At 37.0% G+C, this 26,243-nt stretch overlaps 1 protein-coding gene across 2 annotated transcripts in view; it reads left to right on the top strand.

The window, feature by feature from the left end:
* Positions 1–26,243, top strand: part of GPATCH2 (G-patch domain containing 2) — a 126,299-nt gene that overhangs the window by 19,185 nt on the left and 80,871 nt on the right. Inside the window, exons 4-6 of one of the 2 annotated variants that reach the window (XM_055725630.1) lie at positions 3,647–3,829; positions 4,953–5,032; positions 7,066–7,122. In XM_055725630.1, the coding sequence (XP_055581605.1) occupies positions 3,647–3,829; positions 4,953–5,032; positions 7,066–7,107 (305 nt within the window). In that variant the 3' untranslated portion in view covers positions 7,108–7,122. Of the gene's footprint in view, positions 1–3,646; positions 3,830–4,952; positions 5,033–7,065; positions 7,123–26,243 lie in introns of those variants that run through there. The other variant, XM_055725629.1, reaches the window with a different exon arrangement.

Below are 26,243 nucleotides of genomic sequence, written 5' to 3'. Positions count from 1 at the left end.
CCTGCTCAAGAGCAGAGTTTGTTATTACATTGGACAGGAGGGGTGGGAGGAGGCCTTCATGTGAAGTTTTCAGGCTTGAATCAAAAGAGCTAGCTGCTTCAGTTGCGTGGTGTCCTGCTATCCCTTTTGCCAAGGCAGCGCTGCAGAGCACTGAGAGCGAGATGCAACGTACCTCTGTGGACTAGGTAACTTAAGCGTGTGCTTTCCTGAAACTGCTTGTATGTGTTACAGTGAATCTTCTGATGTCTCCAAATGATCATTACAGCTGTTAATAGAGGGATGGTGGGTTTTTTTACCTAGAAAGAGGTACACTGGTCATGGAAATGAGACTAGCATCCTAGGATGTTTACAGGCTATGTGCTATTGCTCTCTGTGTGGATGATGGAGCAGCACAGTATCAAGTGGTGTTTATAGGACACTGATGCTGAACTCTTTTTGTGGTAGCCTCTCAAAGTAGGTTGTAGTTGTTATAGGCAAGCACGTGTACACATATATGACTTCTTTGGAGGGTAGTCTAGCCATTTTGAAATAAAAGAAAACTAGGAAGAGCGGGGAAAACTCTTTATTTGTGTGCAGTGGAAAGCCTTATCATCCTGCATTGCTTTAGCTAAAATAAGATTCACGTGAAGCTATTCTGAATGTGAAACTGATGGTGATGCAGATGGGGTCTGTGTTTATAGAGAAATCCTAAGAAGCCCACATAAATCACTTTCTAAAATTCTTTAAAGAGGAAGGCAAGTAATTTAACATGAAAGAGTAGTAATTAGATAAATATGTAGACTCAATAATATAGAGTGAAAATTAGGAAAACAGTAATTAGGGGGAGGGGAAAGCTTACAAATAAATAGAGCCAGGAACTGAATGCCTTGAAATTTTAGAATTGAAGTTGACATTTCTGAGCCTTAAATTGATTCTGGGGTTTTTTTGGTAGCGATCAGTACAGTAATAATTGAATGTAAATTGCTTTGAAGTAATTCCTTCAAGCACTGGCATTACCCACAAACAAGTTTGTTGTATTTTAAATGTGTGGCTGGGAGAATGCTTGGGCTTGGTGATCAGTTTCTGGACATCTGGAGGTTGTTTTACCTTTTCTGTAGCTTGGAAGAATGCAGTACTTTGCTGTAATCTTGTGCTGAATCAGCATCCCTAATAGGAAAGGACAGTAGTGAATCTTTTCAAGTATTGTGAAGTCAGAAATGTTGCTTTGAATTTGTAATTCTCCTGAGTTCATATTTGCTGTGGATACTGTGTTGCCTTTTGAGAGCTGCAAATTAAGTAGATTAAAAACAAGTATTTGGTTACCAAACTGTTGAGCGGGGAGGCCTCTGTGTTACATTGCCTATACATATGAAGTCAGGAATTTATTAGATGCAGTGGTCTTCCCTGACCCCATTTGTAAGTGGCATCCCTTCAAGGTGGAGCAACTAGAAGACAAAATGCCTGTGGGTGCTGTCACCTGGATAAGAGTAGTAGTAATAGGCTTATGTTCACCTCAGGGTGGTAATATGATTGAAGTAGTCGGAGGATTCAGAGCTGTTAGAAGTGCACAAACAAGGAAGCTAAAAGACAGGTATACTGGATGCTGGTGTCACACGAGGAAAGCCTACCAGGTTTAGATCATAAGTCTGCTTTTGGCAGTAAGCAACATAAGTGCTTAGGGAAGTGTATAATAACAGAACAGATAAGATACCTTAACGGGTAGTTGCTTAACATAATAATATTCTTACCGCATAAAAAGGAAAATCAATTTTGTATTTTTTCACAGATAACTCTTTTTGTGCATATAAATGAAGATACAAGTTTCCTTCCATAGCCACTGTTTGCCTTATGCTGCAGTCCACCAACCCAGTCTTAAATTCTAGCGCTTTCTTCCAAGACTGCATTATGTACTTCTTACAGGCTTCTGTCCTCAAGCCGATTGTGAAACCCAATCTCAGAGTTCTGTTCTTGCTTTCATAGCTGAATTATCTGTAACAGGACTTCTTTTGAGTTCTTGATAGTATTTCTTATTAGTCAAGGTGTCTAGAGGTCTCATGAGAAAATATTCAGACAAAGTTTGTCTACATAAATGTTTGGAAAATCAAAACAAAGGAGTTCAAACTTAATTCTGAACCACAGATCAGTCTAATGAAAAGGTGTGGTTCTTCCTCCACCACCACCAGTGTCTCTGTTCAGCACTCTTAGACATCTTCCAAAGAACTATACCTGCCTGTAATGAAATGAGGAAAGAATTAACGGTGAACACCTTTGTGGAATGGCAAACCTATAAATGAGGATTAGATTAAATGTGGAGAGTAATCTGAAATGCTTCAGGAATGCAAAGAAAACTAAATCTTATTTGGACCTGTGTATCACTTTCCACCTTTGTTTTCCCTTTCCTCCATCTAAAGTTCCCTGTTTCCTAGCCTCTGTTAATTTTGGTTTTAACAGTGATCATTAAAGATATAAGGATCACATTTCACCTGCAAGTGACCGGTGAGGGGCCTTAATTATTCTATATTTTCTTGAAGTACTTGTCCTGATGAATGTTTACAGCCATTTTCACCTGTGCTTGGTCTTGAAGTATTCTTTTCATTGCAATGATTTATTTGGAGTTATTTTCCCTCAAATTCTGGCTTGCATTTTCATTATTTGTGTTTTCCCATTGTGAGGTTGAGCGGCAATGAAATTTTACACAAATGCGTTTTGTTCTTGAAAATTGTGTCTAATAAAATCTTGCATTGTCTTGGTTAGTTCTGCCTGATTAAAAAATGCCAAACAAATAATTTATATGCAGAAATAGTGAGGCATAGTTTGGATAAGTTGAAGTAGAATTAAAATATACAACACATACTTTGAAATCTAATTTTGGGGTGTAGGAAAGGAAATTTTTGATGTCTTATGAAGATATTTTCTGATCTCTGTAAACTACCATGTTTGTATAAAAGACTGTGTTTCAAAACAAAATAACTATTTTTAGTTGCCAGTGTGTTTAAGATCAGATTTTCAGTCTAGTCTTACTTTTGACTTTAAATCCAAGTATTTAAATACTACATCTATAAATATTGTCAGTAAAAATGACCAGCTTTGTGGTATAATGCAGTATAATTCTCAATCACACGATACTGTCAGTTTTCATTTAAAATCAACTTTTTCAAAACTTATTTCTAAATGAACTTAATCAGATTAACTTCATTTAGTCACATCTGTTCATGATTGTTTTCCCCTTTTACTAGCCATACAAATCATGAAATTAAGCTAATTATATACCATTATCAGCTGCAAAGAACTAGTTTCACAGTTTTATACCTTTTAATTCCCTGCAGGAGATTAAGGCTTGTTTTTTGTTAATATGTAAAGTGCAGTAACTTAAATGGATTTCCCTGCGGTTATTGCCAAAGGTTTAACTAGTTTATTATTGTTTTTCAGTATTGTAAATTGGTTTTAAAACATTACATTTTATGTGGTCTCATTGATAGCAGTGCTTGTCATGCTACTGAGAAACGTTTTCCAAATAGAACTGCTATATATGAGTAATTGTTACGCAGCTATAAAGAAAAAAATAATTGTTCTGTCAGTGTTTATTGATGGTAACATCTGATTTTTCTCTCTTCTGCTCCTCCCTGTTTTTTTGGGGGGGCTTGTGGGGGATACTGGCCTCACACAGGTGATGATGAGCAGAGTGACTGGTTTCATGAAAATGAATCTGGTGGAGCATGTGGAATTACGGGGGTCATTCCATGGTGGGAACAAGAAGACTCCACAGAACTGGAGAGAGAATTGCCTGATCCAGTCTTTGAAAGTATCTTAACTGGTACTTTCCCTCTTATGTCCCGTTCAGGGAGGAGAGGTAAGTAGTAATCAAGCAAATGCAAACTGTAGAATCACTTGGGTACAGTAGAAAGAGATCTCTGGATTATACAGAGTATGTAAAATGTTAACAAGATCTTGGAGTTAGCAGGTTGTTTCCTTGAACTGTGATTTTTAAGATATCATTAGAGAGAAATAAATCAAAAAGTCAGTTATTAAAGTCAGTGTAAAGCTTGGCTCATTTTGATTAGCCTACCCTTTTTATTTGTTGTCTCAGTGTCTGCATAGAGGATTCTTAAGTATGATTTAAAGTGCATTTTTGTATTTCATTTTGTTCCTGTCCACTGTGGTAATGTTCAGAAATTCTGTGGAAGTTCATTAATTCAAAGGCTGGAAAGGCTAGTGTGACCATCTGCTTTGCTTTATGGCCAGGCCTTATTGTTTGTAGTGAAGAGGGAGGGGTTCCATTAGCACTAGGATTGAGATTGTAACTTAGAAACTATATTTTTTATTCTTCTTTAAAATACTTTAGTCACCTGTGGATCCCAGTGTATCCAGTGGTAAGTTGTACCAATGTTAGATTGCATTTACAGCTAGGAACCCACGCTTGTCTAAGGGCTGAAGTTGTCAGACCTCAGCTGCCAAAGAATTTTGTTGTACCTTCCCTCTGCCACAAGGATCACCTTTCACATTCAAATACAGATCTCTTGTGTGAGCAGTGGTCAAATCACTTTTAAACTACTCTGCACACAGAAAGTACTGAATTTTTTTGTGAGGCTTATTTTCCAGGTGCTTGGAATTGTTTCTGAGGACTAGATCTCTGCATATTCACCAGATTTAACATTTTCTAGTACTAACAAAGTTGTAAGTGACACAAAAATCACTCCTACTGTAGTTCAGTATGCTCTGCTTGTGCAGGTAACTGTGCATAGAACCGGGATGGCAGTATGTGACAGTACAGAAATGTTCATTTTCATGACAACTTAGCCTTTCCCTATTTTGCCCATTCTGTGCACTTTGTTTCTACCAATACAATGTTTGACAATATTAAGATGGTTTTGTTTAACTAAAGTCAGATTAATAGATTGGTATGTAAAGTTTGATTTTATTGGTTACGTGGTATAGGACATATTCTTAAATCAATTTGTACTTCTTTTTTGTAGGTTTCCAGAGTAGATTTAGTCATCTTCATGGAATGCCAGCAAGAAACATAAAAAAGGCTTCAGGAAATCAGAATGCATTGGTAGGTGCCTTTATTATTGTAAGCTTACATACACTATTCTCAAGAGTTTTATGGGGTTTTTTTTGTAAAAAAAGCATATTCCTCTCATGCGTGTTTCCTAATGTTGTAGATAGCTAATGAAATGCTAAGACTACATTGCCACTGCTGCCTGATATTCTGCGTCTGCTTTTTTTGGTAGTTAGGCTCTTCCCACTGCAATTTTATTGTAATGGAATACTTGCGTGTACTTGAATGGTAGAAGCAGTCTGATACTGTTTTAAGTTTTTTCTAAAACTGAAAGCATTCTAGGATGGATTGTGGTACAGTTCTGACTTTTCTCTTTTTTTTTTTTTTCCTCTCCAAAGTCTGCTTTGAAAAATCTGACCTTATGCTCTTTTGTTTGCTTAATTTCTATGTGATTGGGGAAAGGGTATATTAAAAAAATTTAAAACAAGTTAGCAATGCACTTGTCATAGACATCATGCATTCCTTCAGACTGGGTCCGTTTTAAGGCTGTGACTACAAATGAAAGATGTTTGGGGTGTTTTAGTGCCTTCAGCTCTAGGAGCAGTGTTTTATAAGTGAAGGAAAAAATCCAGCTGTCCTTGCATTCTTGTACAGTCTAATAATTGGATTTTCCCATAGCTTTTTTTCTAAGACAAGGTTCTAATGAATTTTTAAGAATTTCTTCATTGGAGGAGGGCATGAGAAGAGAATTTTGACTTTTTAAATTACAATGTTAAAATGTATTCATTGTAGCACAGTGAAAACTTTATCAGAACAGTGTTTGGAAGAGAAGGAGAATGTGGGAGACTCTTTCTCAGTGTGTAATAAACATATTCCAGCATGATAAATACTGCAACCTCGATGTTCTTTATTATTTGAGAACATTGTATGTTTTCAAATTTTAATTTGCCTAAACAAAATAAGGTGCTTCTGAGAAATGTAAGAGCTATTATATAACCAGAGAATAGAATGAGATTGTTAGAATTTAACTCGTTCTGAAAGGGAAAGGTTTTTATAATTAAAGCCCCTGTCCAATAATTTCCATTTGGAGCTGAATAAGATTCCTTAAAACCTTGGCCTGTGATCTCTGCTGCTAGTGGTTGTGAATTAGATGAATGCTATCTAGTTCTTGGTTTCCTATCTACCTATTTTTATTTTTGGTTCAGTGCTTGCTTGAGCATATCTGGGATTTGTAGCCCATTTTCTAGGCTTATTGCAATTTCACTCTGGTATTTTATAGGAGCTATTATAACTGATAGGTTAGCTTCATGGTATTGATGATACATGGCTTAACTACCCTAAAAACTGCCTTTTCTTCTAAATTGTAAAAAGGTGATTAAATTTCAATTGATGAAGATATACTGTGAATGCGTATATACAATAAAAAATCCTAATGTTTATTTTCTGCTACGCTTTCTGGATTGTCCTTAGGAGCCCATTTTGTCTTCCAGTCATGATATCTCATATATAAAGATGGGAACATAGTTCCCTTTGTAACAAAAACGTAAGCTGATCTACTAAAAACTGATAATTCAGTTACCTCCAGTTATTAAATATATCTTAGTGTTGTGAAGCAAGGTTGATGTGTGAGTGTACCTTCTAAGCCACTATGTTTAGGCAGGAATGCATATATAGAATGGATGTGCAGTTGGCTCTTCAGATGCAGTTTTTTGACCACCTTAATGACTATTTATGTTTGTGGGCACATCTGCTGCATCAGTCTTTGCAAACATAGCTATATAAGCCAGAGCTCATGTGCTTCCTTTTGTCAGTGATTGCTTCTTAAAGAAAATCTTTTTTAGATACTTCAATCCAATGACAGGAAAAAAAAAAAAAGTCATTTAATACCTGTGACATCTGATAACACAGAACAAGAAGTAATTACTGCTATTAGATGGTAACAGTGAAGAGGAGCAAGAATGCTTTTAGAAAGATTAATATCCTGAGGAGAGAACACTGCTGACTGAACTCATTGAACAGTTGTGTTGTGAATTAATTCTTTTTTTAACAGCAAGGAGTCTGATGTCTGTATCACTGCTTTTACACAGACTTTAAAGGGAGAAAAAGTAAAAAATGGAGTTTCCTACTGAGATACACTACCTAAAAGGCACGCACTATATCCTGTATCTAGGAGATGTGAGTATATGGTTAGCCCTTTGCATACAGTCAATGTGTGTTTTAACTTTTTTGGAAAGTTTAGTTGAAGGTTCACAATTATAGCAGCTAGCAAAGCCTTGAAGAGATTAGTGGTTTAGGGAAAGCAGAATTAATAGCTATAATACCTTGCTACATCATCATCATCCTCTGTCAAAATGGATTTCAAGCCCAAGTGTTTGGGTGTTTTCTTGTAAGAGAAACATCAGGCTAAGAGTGTGATTATTACTTGCTATATACTGAGGAAACTGCCAGCTTATGTTATTTTCACACCACGGTTTCCAGAAGCAGCGGGAGCTGAGAATCAGAGGAAGAATGCTGCATTTTATGGGCCAGTTAGTGAACTTTAACTTGAAGTAGCCACAGCTGGCACTCAGATTCTGTCCAGATGCTCTGCCTGCATTTCATTGATGAGTTGCTTAATTTGAACAAACTCATGGGTCTTTCTGTCATCAAGTGTACTGCCTTAGAGTCAAAATACTTTTTTAATGATCATATAACACTGGACGAGCAAGAGAAGTAAAAACCTAGCATGCAAATACTATGAAAATCCTCACCTAAAGCAATGTGCAGTTTGAATGTGGTGTCATACAGCAGATAACAGCTGAAAAAACTCAGCAAGAAAATGGAAGAAAAAATATATTGATCACAACGGGGTTATATGCTTTGGATTGTACAGCTTGTGATAGGCATGTTTTTTATGGTATCCCTAATTAAATAGTTTATCAGTCGTGTATTTTGGCATACAGTGATAATGCTGGTTTCTCAAGTCTTCATTGCTTTTAGTGGCAGCATCATTTGTAAAAGAACTTTGTTTGAAAACAAATAGAAAAACTTCTGACTTTTCTAATACACTGTGCTTTTGATCCTGCCTGTGTGAAGTTGCTAGCAGCAACTTTGTAATTATAATCAGATACATGTACTTTCATACCATACCAGTATTTAAAGTACTCTAACAAGGTATATTGCCTGAAATCTTAGCTGTGCTTGGTTGAACTTTGCAGTTATATATGACCCGATCAATTATTCCCAACCCCCACATTCTTTTGTAACACAAAATTTAAACAATTTAGTAGTGTTCTGTGAATGAAATGCTGATTTCTTAGGAGGAATGCTTTTTCCGTCCAGTCTTTTTTCTGTATGTGTTTATAACTTGCACATTATTTATCTATGACTATATCTCTGACCTTTCCAACATTTATATATGAAACTTTGGTATGTAGCAGAATAAAATCAGAAATCTGACATTTTAGATGCATTGGAAATGTGAAGATGCATTTCTATAATGCAGAATACTAGGTGAACTGTTTACCTTCAATATATAAGGCCACTGTACTTATCTCAGATGGATTCCTGGGGAGCTCACAAAAACCCTAATTAAAGAAAATAAAGAGTTAATAATTACAGCAGCTGAAGAACATGACTACTTCTTCATTTCCTTCAAAATATTTTGCCCAGCTTAGTACTCGATGACTGAAAAATTTCACTTTTGTTCACAACTCCTCCATATAAATAAGTGAAGGTTTTAAAAATCAGTGCTGCTGTTAGCTGTTCCTTGTGCGGTTATGGAGTTCCTTCTCTGAGACAGGGAGAGACACTGTAGGGTTTTGTTTGAGGACTCTTGTGCGTCGTCTTTTCCTGCTTTGATTCCCTGGCTGGGCTGGAAGCTGGAAGTGATTTCACTGGGCTAAAGTGTAAAAAACACGACCAGTGAAAAGGATGCTTTCTTTCAGCTCTGCCAATTTTTCCATCACCTCTGTGTCATGGCATTTGATTTCATGATATTAAAGACAGGCTATTTTAAGTCTTGCAGTCCTAGGATAGATTTTTCTTTTTTTTCCTTTTGCACAGTTACACTATTGAGCTTGACTATACCTAGTTGTAATTATTCAAAAAGTACATAAAAAATGAAAGTTACATTTCTGAGACATTATCTGAAGGTGTTTGGGTATTTCTGTCAAATCCTGTGACAGTTTTTCAGAAGTTCAAAGATAAAAGAGCTTTTTGCAAAAAAGTTGTTGTCAGATAACTACTCCTCTATTGATGTGAGGAGAAAAGATGTATTGAGCTTTTTGTTAACTGCTTTCAAAATGTAAAATCAAACCAAATGTTTCTGCTTTCTAAGTGCTTTGTAACTGAAGAAACAGCTAGGTGTTTTCAGGATTTTGCTTGTCAAAATATTTTGGAAATTGAATGAAACAGTACTAGGTAAGAAACCTTGTTACAGATCTAAGGCATGTTCCCTTGGAGTAAGTTGGGTGTTGTTTTTACAGTATCAGTGGATGCTTTGCAACTTTGGGAAAAACACTGTTTCTCAAGGTAAAGTTGATTTGGTGTTGCAGAGGATTCTTTTACATTGGATGTGTGGCATACAGTCAGATAAAACACCAGTCAGTTTCAGTGAGGTGCGTGAAATAATGTGTGTGGGGGGGTTTAATTATTTTTATTCACTTAATGACTTCTATCATTTGGAGTGATAGTGTCTATGTCAGACTCTGTGGAAATATGAGTGGTATTATATGATGCCTGTTAACAAAATGAAAGTCTTGTTGGATTCCAGACTTTCCACTTGTTCAGGATCAGGAATATTAGGCCTCTGGGTCTGAGGACGACATTTGGAAAGCTTATGCTGCTAAAGCTGCAAATGAATTTTCTTTTTAGTGGGTAGGAAGTTAGGGGCTTTTGGGTTTTGTAGGGGGGGGGGGGTTATTAAGATTTTCTGTCACCAAAAATATTTTCACCTATTTAAAGCATTTCTTGCTGTGTTTTTCCTCTTATTTTTTCAAAATTTTTTCTTGTTTGTAATTGTCTTAACTTTGTATCTGCTTATGCAAAATGTAGTGAGTAAGTTATGCTCTTTTATCCTCACTTTAGTTAACTCAGTACTTTAGTTTTACACCATAGAGGGAAAAACTTTCTGGAGGAGTGGGTGGTTTCCTGCAGTCATGTGCTTCCTGCAGATACAGATTTCAGGCAGGAAAATTCAGTTTGTTAGCAGAGGATGTGCTGCTGGGATGGCAGTTTAGGCCCCACCTTCAATTCTTCCAGTGTTCAGTCACTATTGGCAAAAATGCTACAATTTTCCCAAGGAATGAATCAAATGGCACTCTTCTGGACTTCAGAACTTAGACATGGTGAAATAAGTTTAATTTATGAGAAAAGGGGAAAAACGAAAAGCTTCTGTCAATTCCAAAACCCATTATAAACAGTGTAGGTTTCAAAAATGGAGCATAAATATTGGGGATGATGTTATCTGTGATGTTCTTAACTTCATGTATCTAATATTTTTTGGGAGAACTGCTTACTGTTCTTATACCTGCTATGTATTTTGCATAGTAAGAAGTTCTTTTTTTTCTTCTTTTTTTTTTCCCACAAATTAATTTTGAAGTGCATTTTTGCTAAAGCTTTCAATGATGCAGGCTTAATATAATTTGTTCCACCTCTTGTGGTAAGCACCTGATGGAAGATTAGAAGCTTCTTAGTGACTTCTGTTAATAGCTTAGCATACTTACTAATCAAAAGCATCATAATTATACCTGTACCCTTTTTTAGAGTAGGTCAGTATTTCTCAAAGTGGCTCCCATTACTGGTAGTACCAGTGGTGGTACCCATACTTAAGGCACACTTAAATATTGTGATTGTTCAAGGCCGAACACTAGAATTAATCAGTTTTGTCAGTGTAGTTGTCATTGGTACAAAGTATTCTGAACTCTACCTATCGTTTATGAGATCTGAATGGTTTAGTAAAGTCTGCCTTACAACCTATGTTTGTTTTAACCAACAGTGGTTTTTGTGTCACTTGTAGTTGTCTAATGAAAATCTGTGATCATCTTTGTGTCAACAAACCAGTAAACAGGCACAAATACTACACAGCTTTTCTGTCTCATTTGGAGCTGCAGTTCACTAGCCAAAAAGGAATTACAAGTGACTCAAATACCCAGTGTTTAGATTTCAGAAAATCTAAGGTCGGTCAGTTTTGTTACTAGTTCTGTCACCTAAGTGTAAAACTTCCCTGCTTTAACTAAAATAGCTAGAGAGATGCTCAGCTAATTTTTGATAGCTTTAAAGGCACTAACTGGTGAAGGTAAGCATGTGTTTGGTTTATTTGTTTCTTCTATATCACCTACCTTGTACATTAGTATGTAGTCTCGAATTGGGTGTGTCCTAGTTTCACTCTTATGAAACGTATGCCGATCAAGAAAAAAGGTAATAGTTGAAATGCAGCAAGGAATTAATAGCTGGTAGAGGTCACAACTGTAGCTTATTGACAAAACAAAGATAGCTGTTTCACTAGTTATACCTACAAGATACTCTGTGGAACAGAGCTCACAGTGTTTTTTTCTTGGTATGTTTCACCTGCTGTGAGGATCAAAGCACACCTTTAAAATGTCAAAGATTGACTTGTGTCTAGCTAAAGTGAATGTGATGATGCAGTCTCTTTTCTTGGACTCTTATTTCAAATATAGTGTCAAAACCAGCATTCCACTTCAGCAAAATAGTTGCCCTCCAGCGTTAGTTTTGGAAATGCCAAATGCACTGCTTATTTTTTAAATGAATTTGTGGTTTATTCATGGTGACAAGTGCTATGAACTGTTAGTCTGAGCAGTATTCCTTGTAGTTCACCTTAACCCAACCGCTCAAATGGTAGTCATCTACCATTTCACTTAAGTTTGCTTTTAAACCAGGGCAAATAGCATAATACTACCCCTTTTATTCTTCACTTAGTGACTGTCTTGAAAACACATTTAATACAGTTTTGCAGCACTCCTCGCAGGTAATAATGATTTTTAAAACCTCTGACTTGAAAATATGAGGCAGCATAATTATTCTTTGTGTTTTCTGCGCTTATCACAAAGAAATCCCCCTTTCTGGTGTCTGACTGTGTGAAATGCTTCTTCTGCAGACATTTGGAATTTGCTTGTTTTGACTTCCTAAGTCCATACTAGTTCTTTTGATCTTTTATATTTCAGTGCAGTTTCTAATGAGAATATTTTATCTTAAAATGTAATTGGGTTTAGTATCTTTTCTGCAAAAATTTCACTCAGTCGTGTCTCTTCTACAAACTTCTTGACGCCTCAGTGGCAGTGTTTTGGAGGATTAATGGTATAACAGCATCTTGTATCCGGAGACAAGTTAGGAGTTTTATTTCCTTGTACTGAGCTTGATGGGGGAGTTGATCATTTAATGCTGAGAATAGGCAGAAAGTCGTATGTGTAATAGGCAAGGAACACATGCACAGATACCATGGCTTAGCTGATGAGCAGCATCTCGTGTTGTAGTAGCATCATAAGCATCAAGTAAATCATGACAGTGATTTCAGCTAGCACACTGTTTAGCATTTTTATAACGGAAGGCAAGTACAAGATCAGATGCAGCTCCTGAACTGTTAGAAGTTTCTTGCTAGTTCAAACCATAGTAACTTATTCACAGGAGTAGGTTTTCCACTCCATAGGAAACTTTGTCCTTTTGCCTAGAATAGGTGGTGTGGAAGAATGAGAGCTACCAATAGATGGAACTTGAAAATAATCCGTCTGGTTTTTCAGTCACATTTCATACGGTGGCCATCTGTAGGGAAAACAGTGGCCCTTTAGATACCTGATGGAAGTACTAAGCCTATCTCTTAGACATCTAGATTAACTCTATTAATACTAACCACCTAGATTTGTTCAGAGATACACGCTTTATACTCAGATGCACTCGTTTGTTTGCTAGCTCTGTTCTAGCTTTATAGAATACATACTAAAAATATTCTTGTCTGAGAAGTGATCAATATCATTTGGCAGTTTATCTTTCAAATCATTACTATGAGGCACAGATGGGAAATTAAAATGTTTTAATCTTGTTTGATTTATAACAAAAGCAAAAATATAAACCACAACGTAAAATGGTGGTGGTGGGGTTCTGTATACATTCTGAGTTCATATGGCTTGTACCCCGAGTAAGAAGCAACTGTAAAAATAGTGAATTCAACTGGATCTTTAGTGCCCTCTCCAGCAATTTGTCATGGAGATGTGTATATAAAATAACTTCAAAATACAGCACCGAAAATAAAGTAGCAAACACACATGATGCATTGGGTTGAAATGGAATCGCACAAGAAAATTGTTCTGCTGCTTTTGTAATGTGAGATATAATACAGGAATGAAGTGGTACTTCTCTGCCATTCTGTTTGATTACTGTGACTTTAGTTAGTCAGATGTAAAGACAATGTTCTATAACCTGTTAAAAAGAACCATAAAGAAGTGGAGCGAACCACGGTTGTTGTAGCCTAACTTACCAGTGACTTAGCTGGGAAATGGCACATTTGCTACCATTTTGATTCTTGAAATAAGAAAATCGAATGTGCATACTGAGAGTGTGGTTTTGAGGAGGGAAGAAAGTACTCAAAACTTCTCAGGGGTCTGCCAGTTCTGGTCGTTATAGTGTGGTGTTTACAGCAAGTGAACATGTAACTGAATGCAGGTAAGACCTTTCTTTCCAGAACTGTAGGCTTTGTTTAATGTGTTTCTGACATCTTCAAATTGAAGGAGTTGCACAAGTGAATACTTTCTTAAACATGTTCATCCAGTATCAGAGACTGAAATGCTAACTTTAATGGTAACAAGCAATTCTAGAATGGAAAGGTCATTTCTTGAAGGCAATCAATAAATTAATAATGCTGTGAGTTGTGATGCGAGTCACAGGAAAACTTGAAGCAGCCCTGTTTGGTGATCTCTTGATGCGGTGGAAAACCTTACATGTAATGTTGGTATGATCTTTCCAAAACATTGTGATCTTTCTGGTTTGTGTGCACCTAAATCATTTGTCCAATTCCTGAATGACATGACATATATATCAGAAAAAGAGGACAACAAAAAAAAGTTTAGCCATCAGCACACTTCCAACTAGAGTTGTTCAACAGGCTGTTGGCCCTTGCCTTTTAATTACTGTCCCTTCAGTTAGGACACAGCAGCTGCTTTTTTTGTCTCTTTGCCATGTGAAGTGTAAACTGTTGTAACTGATCAAGTGAACTTTTGCAGTCCAACAGTTCTGATAACTGTTCAAAATCTGTTCCACACAGCCCCTTGCAATTTGATTCAGCAAACTCTTGCTTCTGATGATCTTTTTGCTGTGGTTTGTTTTTCCTTGTCTCGCTATTCACTTCAGCCCCTTGTTTGACGGGTGGTTTTAAAACCTGCATTCACAAGAATGAGAATAACTTTCTTACTCTTTTGTTTCTCAACCTTGACTTCACACTCCTGCAGATTATGGTTTTAAAGGTCGAGGAAGAAGCTTACCCTCAGTTCAGAGAACTGAAAACTGTTTATTTAGGCAGTCGTTTTCTTACTGCGGGCTGATGGGCAAACTCTGTTGCAGCTGTCCTGCTATAGATGTTTGGGGTTTTTTTAAATGCCTGTGAAATTCACTTTAAAAAGCATTAGATAAAATATACGCCTTTTCCCCTTCTCCCTGGCCCCTTCCTGTTGGAATGCTTAGTTCTAAAAGACTTAATGTTACAAAGACCTAAACAGATACTAGGTTTACAGTAGCTTGCGAGTTTTTTTCTCTGTAGAATATAGTCAAAGTAGAGGAAAAGAAATCTTTTTCCTGTTTTATGTCATGCTGTTCTGCTTTCAAGAAGAAAGCATGCATATGGCAATTGAGAATTAGTTGCCATGCTGCTTTCTCTCTTTTGTTGATGTGTTTTCAAAATCTGGAATCTAATCATTGGCGCAGGTCTAAGGCAATTTAAGACAATTTGCAGTACCTGGAATAACTTTAAGAACATTGTCTGTTAGAAGTTACCATAAAGCAGCTTTCCCGTGCAGTACAATATAGCACTTAAGGGAAAGATGGGAAATGACTGCATGAAAGTGAGGGAGGTTTTTGCATAAATAAAAATTAGCGTTTCAGTGTTAAGTTGGACATAAATATTGTAAAACATATAAACATACTGTTTTCCCTTGTTCAGGAAATTTATCTTTTGTCAGATTATTGGGAATAAAGTATGTAATAGTCACATCATATATAATATTTAAAAACTCTGAAGGATTTATTAAAGTTTTCTTTGTACAGAAACTGATATCTTTATACAATGAATACCCCTATGTCAGTGATGTATATGCATATTTTCTTTAGGGTTTAATGTGATTTTTTTTGTTTCAGTAAAACAACTTTATTTGCATAGGATGCTTTACTGAATCTTACATTAAATATTACTAGAATGTGGAAAATGTTTTAAAAATATTTGGGGGTTGATGGATTAGTACTCTTCAAAGGGAAACAAAACACTAAATATTTCTAATCCTGCATTATTTACCGCATGGGTGGTTAAATGCTACTTTAAGCCCCATAAAATTAAAAGGGAGAAATCTGCCAACTGTAGCAGGAATTGGATTTAGGAAGAGTGGTACAGAGCCAAAATATTGCTACAGAATTAAATGTCAAAAATCTTCTTTAATAGTAGATATATAGTTCACAGTGCTTGGTTATGATTAATACATTTAATCTAAATCACTGAAAGTTGCTCTCTCCTTTTCCATAAAATACAATAGGACACAAATCAGTTTTACTGTAGGTGGATAACAATTGGAAAATAATGCATCTTCCCGCCCAATAAATTGTCAGTTATACCTTTTAACTAAAATCGATTCATCTTTCCAAAATTTATTACAATTTCTAATAATAAATCTTTTCAAATGTTTATTCATTTGCTTTTTGATACATTTGTGCCACTTTTGCTATGGTCTAATGTTTTTTCTTTTGATTCATTGTAAATTAGAAAATCTATTTTGAGTCAATTTTCTAGTTAAGAAGTTAAAATCTATAACCTAGCCATTTTTTCATAGTCTCCTTTGCACATTTTAATACCCTTGAACTTAGATACAATCCAGTAAATTCTGATCAGAAGGTGATTAAAAGACTTTTCACTGCAACTTCTTGACTGAGGGCCAGATTCATAAAACAAGTACTTATGAGCTTGTTAGCTGGTTTTCTCCTGCACGTCTCCCTGATTCAAAGAGGAAGATCGAAACAATTACAGCAAATGAACAGATACATAGGTTTTGGCCAAAGATTTTTGGTATGGATGATCGGAATTGCCCTTTTGGATTAGAATCCAGCTGTGACCATGCAGGGTATGCTAAGAGACCTCTTTTTGTTGTCCCTTTATGGCAGGGAGACAGTAATAGTACTGGAGCATGCTAAAGCATACTGTGTTTCCCGTTCTTTGTCGTGGCTGTGACTATCCAGGGCTAACCCCTTCAAATGTGTTCATCTGCCCCTTCGCATTCTTAGGAGTAACACTTTCTTAAGAAGGAAATATTTTAAAAGGAATTTTTCATCACTTCCTCTAATGATTGATCTCCTAATCTGCGTGGTGAAATTGTGTTCACTGTTCAGCAGTTTCCTGCTCTGTATATAATAAAATATGTCAGAGAGGGATAGTCTTAATTTTTTACAAAATCTCTGAATAAGCTTATTTCCTGTTCTGATCCAGTTCAACAGTGTGATCTGTTAGTCAGTTTTCTGACAAGAATTACGTATTAATCTATTATGTAGCCATATCAGATTTCTTAGCCACAGATCTGTTTTCTTAATAACATAAATGTCAGTGTTGGCAGAATAGAGGGAGAGGGCTAGAAAATGTTTTGAACATAACTATGAAGAAAATTACATTCATAATTTGAACTTGATCTACAGTATCACTTATTAGCCAATTTGTGTAGCTGAAGGCATCTTGGGTTTTAAAGTGATTGATTTCGGAGTTAAAAAAATCATTTGTGTGGATGGATTGGAATTCATTAATTTTACTAATTACACAGTGAAGAAAACAGATGTTTTCTTAGGCAAAGATCAGGCTTTAATTACGGGTCTTACCTGCTCATCTAAAAATAGTGTCAATATGTTCACGTCTCCCTCTCTCTCCGAAGTTAATTTCTTATTTTTATATGGAAGTCTATTATATATTCGTTAAGCCTTACTCTAATTGTGTACAAATAGCAGTCTGGTAATCAGAGTACTTATTAAGGGGTGCATATATCACAATGTGTGTATTTAGAAAATTCTTTTAAGTTGGGTAAAGATTGCCTCTTCAAAATGTCAAAATCAGTACTACCCAGTATGACTCTTATTTCCAGTTATAATAGCGTGTGTTACAAAAATAGTCAAAAACGCTTGCAACAAAGCTGAGTTTCCAGCAATTACACAGATCTGTCTAGAATGTTCTTTGGACTCTTAACCCTGAGGTATGTACTCTATAGGACAATAGCCTGAGTGAGGAAGGTAAGCTACCCACAGAATTAGAGGAAGAACCTAACAGTTACAGTGTATGTTCATTTTGTCCTTTAGCAAATTGTTGTAAATACTTTGTCTGTTCTAATTGCTTTGAATATGTATGTGTCACTGCCATGGGGCGGTGGAGGTCACCTAACTAGTACTAATAATTGGCAAGATCTAGAAAGACGTTACCTTTGAAAGGAGCATTTGCAACCAACAGCCTGAGGATGCATGATCTGTAGAAAGAGTAACTCTGCTTTTTTGCCACGTTCTTCGTGTTTGGAAGCAGTGTATGAGAGGGAAGAAGCTAGCAAAGCGTCAGTAAGTGTAGTTTATTTAAGGAATGTTTAATGGAGTAAACTGACACAAGGTTGTAAATAAACGCCGAAAAGGAACAACTGCCATATCAGAAAAACTTGATCATTTTCACTTTATGTTAAATCTAACTTCAAAACATAATTTTCTCAGTACTTCATTGTACTATCCTTTCTTAGACGTTACTATTTGCCAAGATTTTTTTTGTTTCAGAACGTGCATATGTTGTATGGAAAAGAATTCTCTTATCTTTTCAGTGCAGATGTGTTTTCTTCAACATCAGAAGACTGTCCTATAGTGAGCACAATTTAAAAAAAAAAAAAAAAAAAAGTTGAGACATGTACAGTACAGCAACACAAAGTGGCAAAACATAAGCAGAGTCAATATAACCCATTAGCAGCAAACTCCAGTGGCACTCCAGATGTTCCATTATATTTTTCTTTCTTTCAGATGTTATGGGGTGGGAAAGGTGTTTTCTAAAAAAACAGTCTGCTTGGCTGCTTGGGTGTTTTTTCAAGGTTTTGGTCAGGGGGATTATTTTGGGTTTTTTTCTGTGGAGGGAAGTTTGTACATTACTTGCTTATTTCAGGGGAATTACTACTGCAAGTGTTATGGTCAGAGTTGTTGAGCAGTCTTAGTATGCAGCAGACTCAAAATCTCATGAACACGGAAAGCTTCAGTATAACTGCCTGCTTTTAGTTGTGGTGACGTGCTGAGAGGTTGTGAGACCTTAGAGTAGATTGTTAACCATTCAGCGTTCTTTTAATGATAGGTTAATAGATCTGAAACTACTATATTGTGTTAGATTGCATCCATTGTATCTGTAGTCTGCCAGGTTACCATGTAGTGGTGGCGAGAGTAGAAGATACGTAGAGTTCAAAGAGAGGTTTCACTAAAATTCTAGAAAAACTATCCAAGATTATTGCAGACTAGTGATGTACTCTTTGTTACTCTTTGAGAGAAGATGGTGACCTTTCAGTTAATGCTGGGGTTTTTATGTCCAAAAGTTCTGTATTTTTGGGATGTTTTTCTTCTACAGTTCTTCCATTAAATTAGTAAGGCAAAGAAACTTAATCTCAAAAGAAATGAAATGGGAACATTGCACTGTGAAGAATGTGTTTGAGTGAATAGCGCTGAGTACTCATGGCTATTCTGATAGGATACTAAACGTTACGATACTGTTCAATTTTCAGTTATTCCTTTGTTGCCATGAAGATCAACTGTAAAAGTATTATTCTTGAAAGGACATTAATTCTTGCCTCCTGTGCATGGCAGTGTTTAGGGAACAGATTAATGTTTAGACACTCTGCTTTGGAAGGTAAGTAATATCCTTGAGGTATTGTCCACCGTGCTGCCTGTGGCTTTCGAAGTGAGTTACCGAGTGCACCTGTTTGTTATGCCTTCAGAAGAAAATACACAGGCTCTCTTGTCTACCTTAACCTAAAGGGAGATAGAAAACTGCCTGGAGATTCAGGTACATCTGGTGTCCCCTTCAGTTTTTTTGCTGTCTTGCTGGAGGAGCTGGAAGTGGCCAGCCGTGCTGTCAGCACATACATAGCCCAGAGGTTGCAAATGGCCTTGACTTGCGCAAAATAGATTATTCCAGTAGGGTGACAGAGCTGGTCGGCTGTTAAGAGAGCTAATCAAAGCGGACACAGACCCAAGTATAATACCAGTTATTAGAAACTCTGCTGGCATAAGGCTAATTAATTGTAAACACCTAAAGCATTCATTTATTTCTTTATCAAAATTATCAAACTGGTGAAGTGCCCACAGCTGGGGAGAGGTGGGTCTTTTTGACCTCACTTAACCTTTCTAGTATAACTAAGAGGATTTGTCTTGGCAGCCCCCTCTCCGAGGGGAGATTGTTGAAACCATTAATGATCTGTCCTTTGGCAAAATGCCTGGCACAGTTTCTCTCAGTGCAGACTCTTTAAAGCTTTGTACGTTTTCCTTAACGCACATCATCTGACTCCGAGTGTTCTGAGGAAGGTGGTGGTTCTTGTCTAGGTTTGTACATCATGCTGAGTTTGCGTGGCTGTGTGCTTTGTATTTATCAGTCCTTTCGAGCCATGTGTCCAACGTTGTTTAGTATCACCTAGGTGGTGTGTGGCCTGATATTGCTTGTTGCTGTTTGAGCATCAGCACCTATACCCTTCAGAACTTGTCTCTCAAGAAGAATTTGGAGAAGGCTGGCAAACCGCAGGCACTTTAAGTTTTCTCTTGCAACAGTGATAATCCAGAACTGGAATCCTTGTTAATTCTGTTGGTGCCAATTACACCTGGTCAAGGATCTCCCGAGTATGGCAGGGTCTCACCTACTGTGTGGCAGTGGCTGATTTGAAAGCACTCGAGGTTAGATAGCATTGTTGGCAGGCATTACCATCAGGTTTTGTCATATGCAGCAGAACCCCTTTGGGATTGTCCCAGTGTTTTGCTGTGTGCTTTGTTTTAATTTGTTTAGCTTCCAAGTGAAGCAAGCTGACCTAAAAGCTATGAATTAACACCTGTCCTTTGCTTATGATCTTTGTGTGTCTTTCTCTTGCTGAGAGATGTTCTGGCCAGGTATTGATCAATTGGTGTGCTCTCCTGGCTGTGGATGTTTCCGAATTCCATATGTATTTTTATTTACACTGGGAAGCAATGACTTGTTTTTGTGGACAGGAAGAATGGGTGCTGTTTCTAGGACTTTCAAAAAATGAAGTGCATATATTTACTGTGTTAATTTCACACAGCAGACTCTGAACATCCATGGTTAACAGGTTGAAGGTATAACAAAATGCCTGTTGACAATATATAAAATGCAATTAGCAAATAAAATTCTTCTTGACCATCACAGAGAACTCTAGTTTCTTAAGGATTTCTGCCAGCTGCCACTTTAAAAAATCCTTTAGCAGCAGTAACCTTAGCTCCCCCTTCCTTTTTTTTTTACTTCGGTTTTTTCCTCTGTTCCCATTGATGCCCAAAGTTTCCTTTTTCATATCTACATGCATACAACCCTCATAACTCCTAACCGCAAATTTGTAAAGAGGCAGCATGTGATGTGAAGTTTTCCAGGCTCCACGTGTGAGCTGGCTGAGTTGGTGCTGATGTCTCACTGGAGAGAGGGTGCTGGTTTGGGTGTTCCTGCCCATTAGGTGTCGCAAATGCAAACTTATTTTTATGACATCTCTCCTTTTAGAGCCAGCTGAAATTTGCTAATGGGCTTAAAAGCTAGTGTGAGGGAGTGTGCTAGGAGGTCAAAAGTTGCAGATAATTATGCGCGTTTCCTTTTTCTCAGAAAGCCATGCTAAAAAAAATATTTTGTGAAAGCACGAGTAGAACAATTATTTTTATGGAAAAAACAACAGTAAACTGTCTTAACAGCGATAAAGCTCTGGGTTAGCATAAAGGATATAGTATTAAGTATATGTGTATATTTACTAAATTCCGTGGTCCCAGGATAAACTTAACTATCTGTTTTTAAGACTGGCAGCTTTCTTGCTTAGGGGTGTGTTGTGGGCCAAAACACAGCTTCAAGCCAGGGAATGTCAATCACTTTAATTTATTGCCATTTAACAACCTTTCGATTGCTGATCCTGGTGCTGAAAACCAGAAACATTCAAACACTTAAACAAACCCACCTTGCCTTGGCTCCAGACACCTCTCCTCCCTGCTTTTTGATCTCCAGTCCCCTCGGTGGGATGGGAGTCGGTGCATTGTGGTTCCTTTTCTTTTGCTGCTGTTTGTTTCTTACCAAATTGCTCTGGCACAGGTTGCCCTACCAGCTCCAGTCCCTTCGGGGTTGTACCTCCTCCTCGGTCTTGTCTCCAGCCCTTCCTTGGGTGGCTCATTTGCTTCAGCAGTTCTGCTGTACTGTCTGCCCTCCTGTTTGTCTTGTTTCTCGCTTGTGCGCCTGTTCACACATCTCTTCTCTCCCAGTATCAGCTCTTGTGTCTCCTCTGTTAAACATCTGTCCTCTTCTGACATTTCCCTCTGTATTCTCCTGTGCATATCTCCTTCTGAGTTTTGCATCCCATTCCTAAACGCCATTTGGCTCCATGATGGATGAAATGGACCCACTGTGCACCAAAATGGAACCAGAGGAGTCCCTGGGCACCTCCTGTGCAGGTCACCCCTGCAGTCTTCCCTCCAGCTGCCAAACTGCTGGCCAGCTGTGCCCGATACAGGGTAGATAGCCTTGGTTTGGTTTTGTATATGTAGGTCCTTACAGCGGTACAGAGAGAAACTTGAGGAAATGGAGAGGGTGAGAAAAGTTACCGATGGGTTTTTTGTTTGTTTTTCATTTGTTTATTGCTAAGGTTACTTAGACAAACTATATGCTTCAATAAAATGCCTTGGAGGAGTTAAAATTAGAACTGAAAACTGAGTACATAACTAATACAAAAACTCTTGTGTGCTTGGATAAAAGCTATGTTTAATGTACATAATTACTAATACTAATCACACTTTAAGAAAGCAGTGCAAATTCTATGCTACTGGTTTGTTTCTTAACAAGGAGAAAGTAAGTAAATTTCCAAGTACAGTGGTTAGCTTTTAAAAAAGCTATGACTTCAGTGTAGAAAATTCTATAGTTTTAGTAAATATGCTCACTATACCTCTTGTGATTGTATGTTACATAATCTTCCAGCAGTGACTATACTGATAAAATCTCATGCTTTATAGAGGAAAAAGTCTCTTTTGAGACTGTAATCCAGATTCATAAAGGCTAGACTTCATCAGTTTCTTCCAGTCTGAGCCTAGTATTTTCTATTCTTTAGGTATCTCTGAGAAATTAAAGCTAATAAAATCTAAGGAATGGAGTCTTGGGTGGAGTTAACACTGTAAATCTGGGTTTACGTGTCTGTGGGTCTTCATATCTCTGTAATAGCTAATAATGCCCTCCCGTTTGAGAGGAATGCAAGAAGAAAATACATAGCAAGTTGTGGAGAATGTGTGCAGGTTATGGATTATGAACATGGGATCATGTAACTTTGTTATTCATTTTAACTGTTTATTTTTGTTAATTTCTATTATATTACAGGACCAACTTCTCAGTACTGTTTGAATGGAGAGCAATAAGACCTAGTGAAGTTGTTCATGCAATATATCTGCTTTTAAGCTATTGATTTGTGGTAGTTTGTGAATTTACTGAAAAGGATTCAAGTAGCATCTTGAAAAAAGTGATACTGGAATACTGTCAGAAGAACCTTGAAATTGAATTACAGCTTTAATATTCAAACCGGGGCATGTATTGTTATTTGTAGTATATGTAAAATGACTTTTATAGATGAAATTTAAAATCGGTGACGCAGAATAGGGTTTATAGTGCATGGGCTTTAAGAAGAGCAAGGGAAGATCTTTGATGTAGAGCATGTAGCAGAAAGATGCATATTTATTAAATAAAGGAATTTTAAAATGGGGGTATGGTAAAAGGTTATTCTTTGCTTGTTATTCAGATGATAGTCCGTGTTGCCAAAACAAATGCAAAGTGTTTCTCTGTGCTTAAGTAATTTATTAAATAAGTATTATTTAATTTACTAAAAACAATTAAAATCCTGCAATATTTATCTTGTAAAACAATGAAGAACAGTCTTGTCAAATCTTTGTGCTTGAGGCTTTTATTTCTAGGAGTCTGATTCTTCGTGCTGTCGTGTCAGTATTGCCTGTGTTTCCAGTGAGGTGCTGTGCTTTCTTCCCACCCCGGCATTCTGTCTGAATTGTCAGACTTGGCCAGTTGGGCGCCTCTCTACCTGGTTTAGATGTATGAATTCCAGAAACTGCAGAAAATCTGTGTAACGTTCCTTAGGCCTCAGTGGACACGTGCATGCTAGCGGGGGCAAGCGTTCGGAGAGGCACGGCATAAAGGACTGGCGCAGCAGCCTCCATCGTGCTCTATTTCCCATCATGTAACCCACTGCACGGAGGCACGCGGTACGTGACCACAGACCATTAATCTTCCTATATTTGGTAAGAATGTTAAGAGCTCTCTGTTGTCCAAATATGAGCTAAAAATGTTCTGCTTTACTGTCTTGTTTAAGACAAAATAAGCCAAAACCCCCCTGTTTTCTCTTGCATCAGTCCTGCCTCGGACTACCTCTTAGTATCACTGCAGAGGCAGGTCTGGAAGAGGAAACAGAGGGAAGGCCACCTGCTGTAGTGCCAGATATATTGTTTCCTGGAGTCTCATTTCCCACAAACATTTCATGACATTTTCTCTTCCTGTCTTGTCTTCAGCGTTTTTGTGGCATTTTCTCTTTGGGTCTTCTGTCAGTATTCTTTACAATCATAATTTCCTTCTTGACCAGCATTGTTTGTACTGGGTTTGGTAGTAATTTCAATAAATCTGTTTATCACAGTAAGCCTAATGCTTACTTAGACATCGCCATCCATTAAAGAGCGGTAAACGGCAGAGACTGAAAAGCACCAGCAGACTTTGCCTGGCCATGTGTTGACACTGTAGCTACTTTGGAGCATTAGGAGCTCTGGACTTCAGAGACCAATTCAAGACATTCATCCCAGCCAAAGGGATTTACATGGATTGCAGTATTGTAACCGGCAACCCTCTTGCATTCAAAGTGGAAAATTCTTAATACTTTTATAAAAATCCTTGGCAGCTTACCAGGAAGGGTCAGATTTCTTCCTCTACACGAAGTACAGCAAAACTTCTGTTATGGGACGGGTGTGTGGGCTGAGAGAGAAAGCTGGTTTTGAAGATAGAACCTAAATAATCAGGAAGATGTTGCAGTTGCTTTCAGTATGCTTCTGATGTTCTTCACGTTCAGTGGCAAGAATATGATGTGTTCTTTCTTGAGTCTTCAACTTAAAATGCTGTATGAGAAATGTTTTTAAAGAACAATCATGATATCTTAAACACACCTCTCAGTCATGTTAAAGGATACCAGGTCAGCTTGCTGGGCAGTTACAGCAGTTGGAAATACTGTGATTTGATTATTATAATATTTTATTTTGGGGGTTGCACATTCCCGTGGGGTTTAGAGGCAATTCTTAAAACACCTGTTTATTTTCTTACCCACAACCATATCCCAGGAGCCATTTATGAGTGTTTATGTATTTAGATTTTAACTTCAGGTAGGAGTTAGTTACTGGAAATGAACATGCTACTCGTCAGTGTTTACAGGAAATGGAGAGGAAGAGAAAAGAGGAAAATTTTCTCACTCATCCTAAGATCCCAATTACTGAAATCCAGTTTGAAGGATTTAGTACTGGCTCTTGATTCTAATGTTCTTTACTGTATTTACAAGTAAAATAATAGTCAGTCTTTTACCAGTCATCGCAAATTTGGTATAGCATCATGGTGAATGAACAGTTAGCCTTATTAGCATTAATTTGTCATGATCGAAGTTGTAGTCCAATTGCAAATTACTCCAAACTTGATGAATTCGTTTGCAGAAACAGCAGAAACTTTGGTTATATGCTAGGCTATAGCAAATAGGGCAAACATAAAGAGGGGTAGTAGCACTGCCAAGAAAAATTTTAGTCTGGACAAGTGGTATGTAATGAAGGTGATATCATTGTTTCTAAAATAAGCAATTATAACTTTATACATTTAAGACTAATGATTTCATTGCTGAAATAATCTCTACAGATTTTTTTTTGGTTAAGAATGGTTTATCTCCCTTTATCACAATTACCTTTCAGTGATAAAGAACACAAAATGAGAATCACAAATAACTGTTATGGAATATATTAATTAACACTTCTTTAACTTAAGAGGTTCTTTAAGACTGTTCCAGCTTGCCTGCTCTTTCTCCTTAAATAATTACTCTTTCGATACATAGCTAATAGATTCCTCCCTCATCCCCTTTTATTAATGATTTCCCACAAGCTTTTATTTTGAATTTGCTAAGAGTATATTTTGCTGATGTAGAGACTCTTAATTTTACCATAGTATGTGTTTTAAATTAAAAAAGAAAAAAAAGCTGCTGCTGTTTTTTTCTCTGTATGGCATTCTTTAGTCCATGTTAAAATGTGAAATTGACATAATGGATTTTAGATTTGTAAGTTTTTACTGGAAGTTTGTTACACTTAGTACATCTAAAAGACTAAGTTTAGGAAAGGTAGCAAGGTGGTTTTGAAGTTGCATGGGGAGAATGTGTGGGGGCAGTATTATACCATAGGAAAGAAATGAGGAGACTACTTACACTTGAGACTTTTAGAGCTGTTTTTTTCCTCTTTTTCTTTTCTCCTTCTGACATTCATTTTACTGAAAACTGCCTGGGTCTGAACTTTATGACAGTAGCAAATACGTGGAGCGGATTGCAAAACAGACGTACTCAGAGAGTTTTGGTATAGTTTTTCCATGGTGTCCTTTCCTTGACTTCATTGGGTAAATTCGAGCCAACAGTAATAAGAGTTCATTTCAACATGTTCATATTTTTAGCTAGTACATTTTTCAAAAAGTTTATTTTTGTTGTTACTTGTGTCTGAGCTTTGCATACATCTTGTCTTATCGTGTCAAAAGTACCCAGCAAGAAGACCTCTCTGATTTGTATGTGCT

Source organism: Falco cherrug, chromosome 13 (genome assembly GCF_023634085.1).
Source record: "Falco cherrug isolate bFalChe1 chromosome 13, bFalChe1.pri, whole genome shotgun sequence".
NCBI classification, from domain to species: domain Eukaryota; kingdom Metazoa; phylum Chordata; class Aves; order Falconiformes; family Falconidae; genus Falco; species Falco cherrug.
The sequence above is the reverse complement of the archived record's forward strand: the minus strand, read 5'-3'. Positions and strand labels throughout refer to the sequence as shown.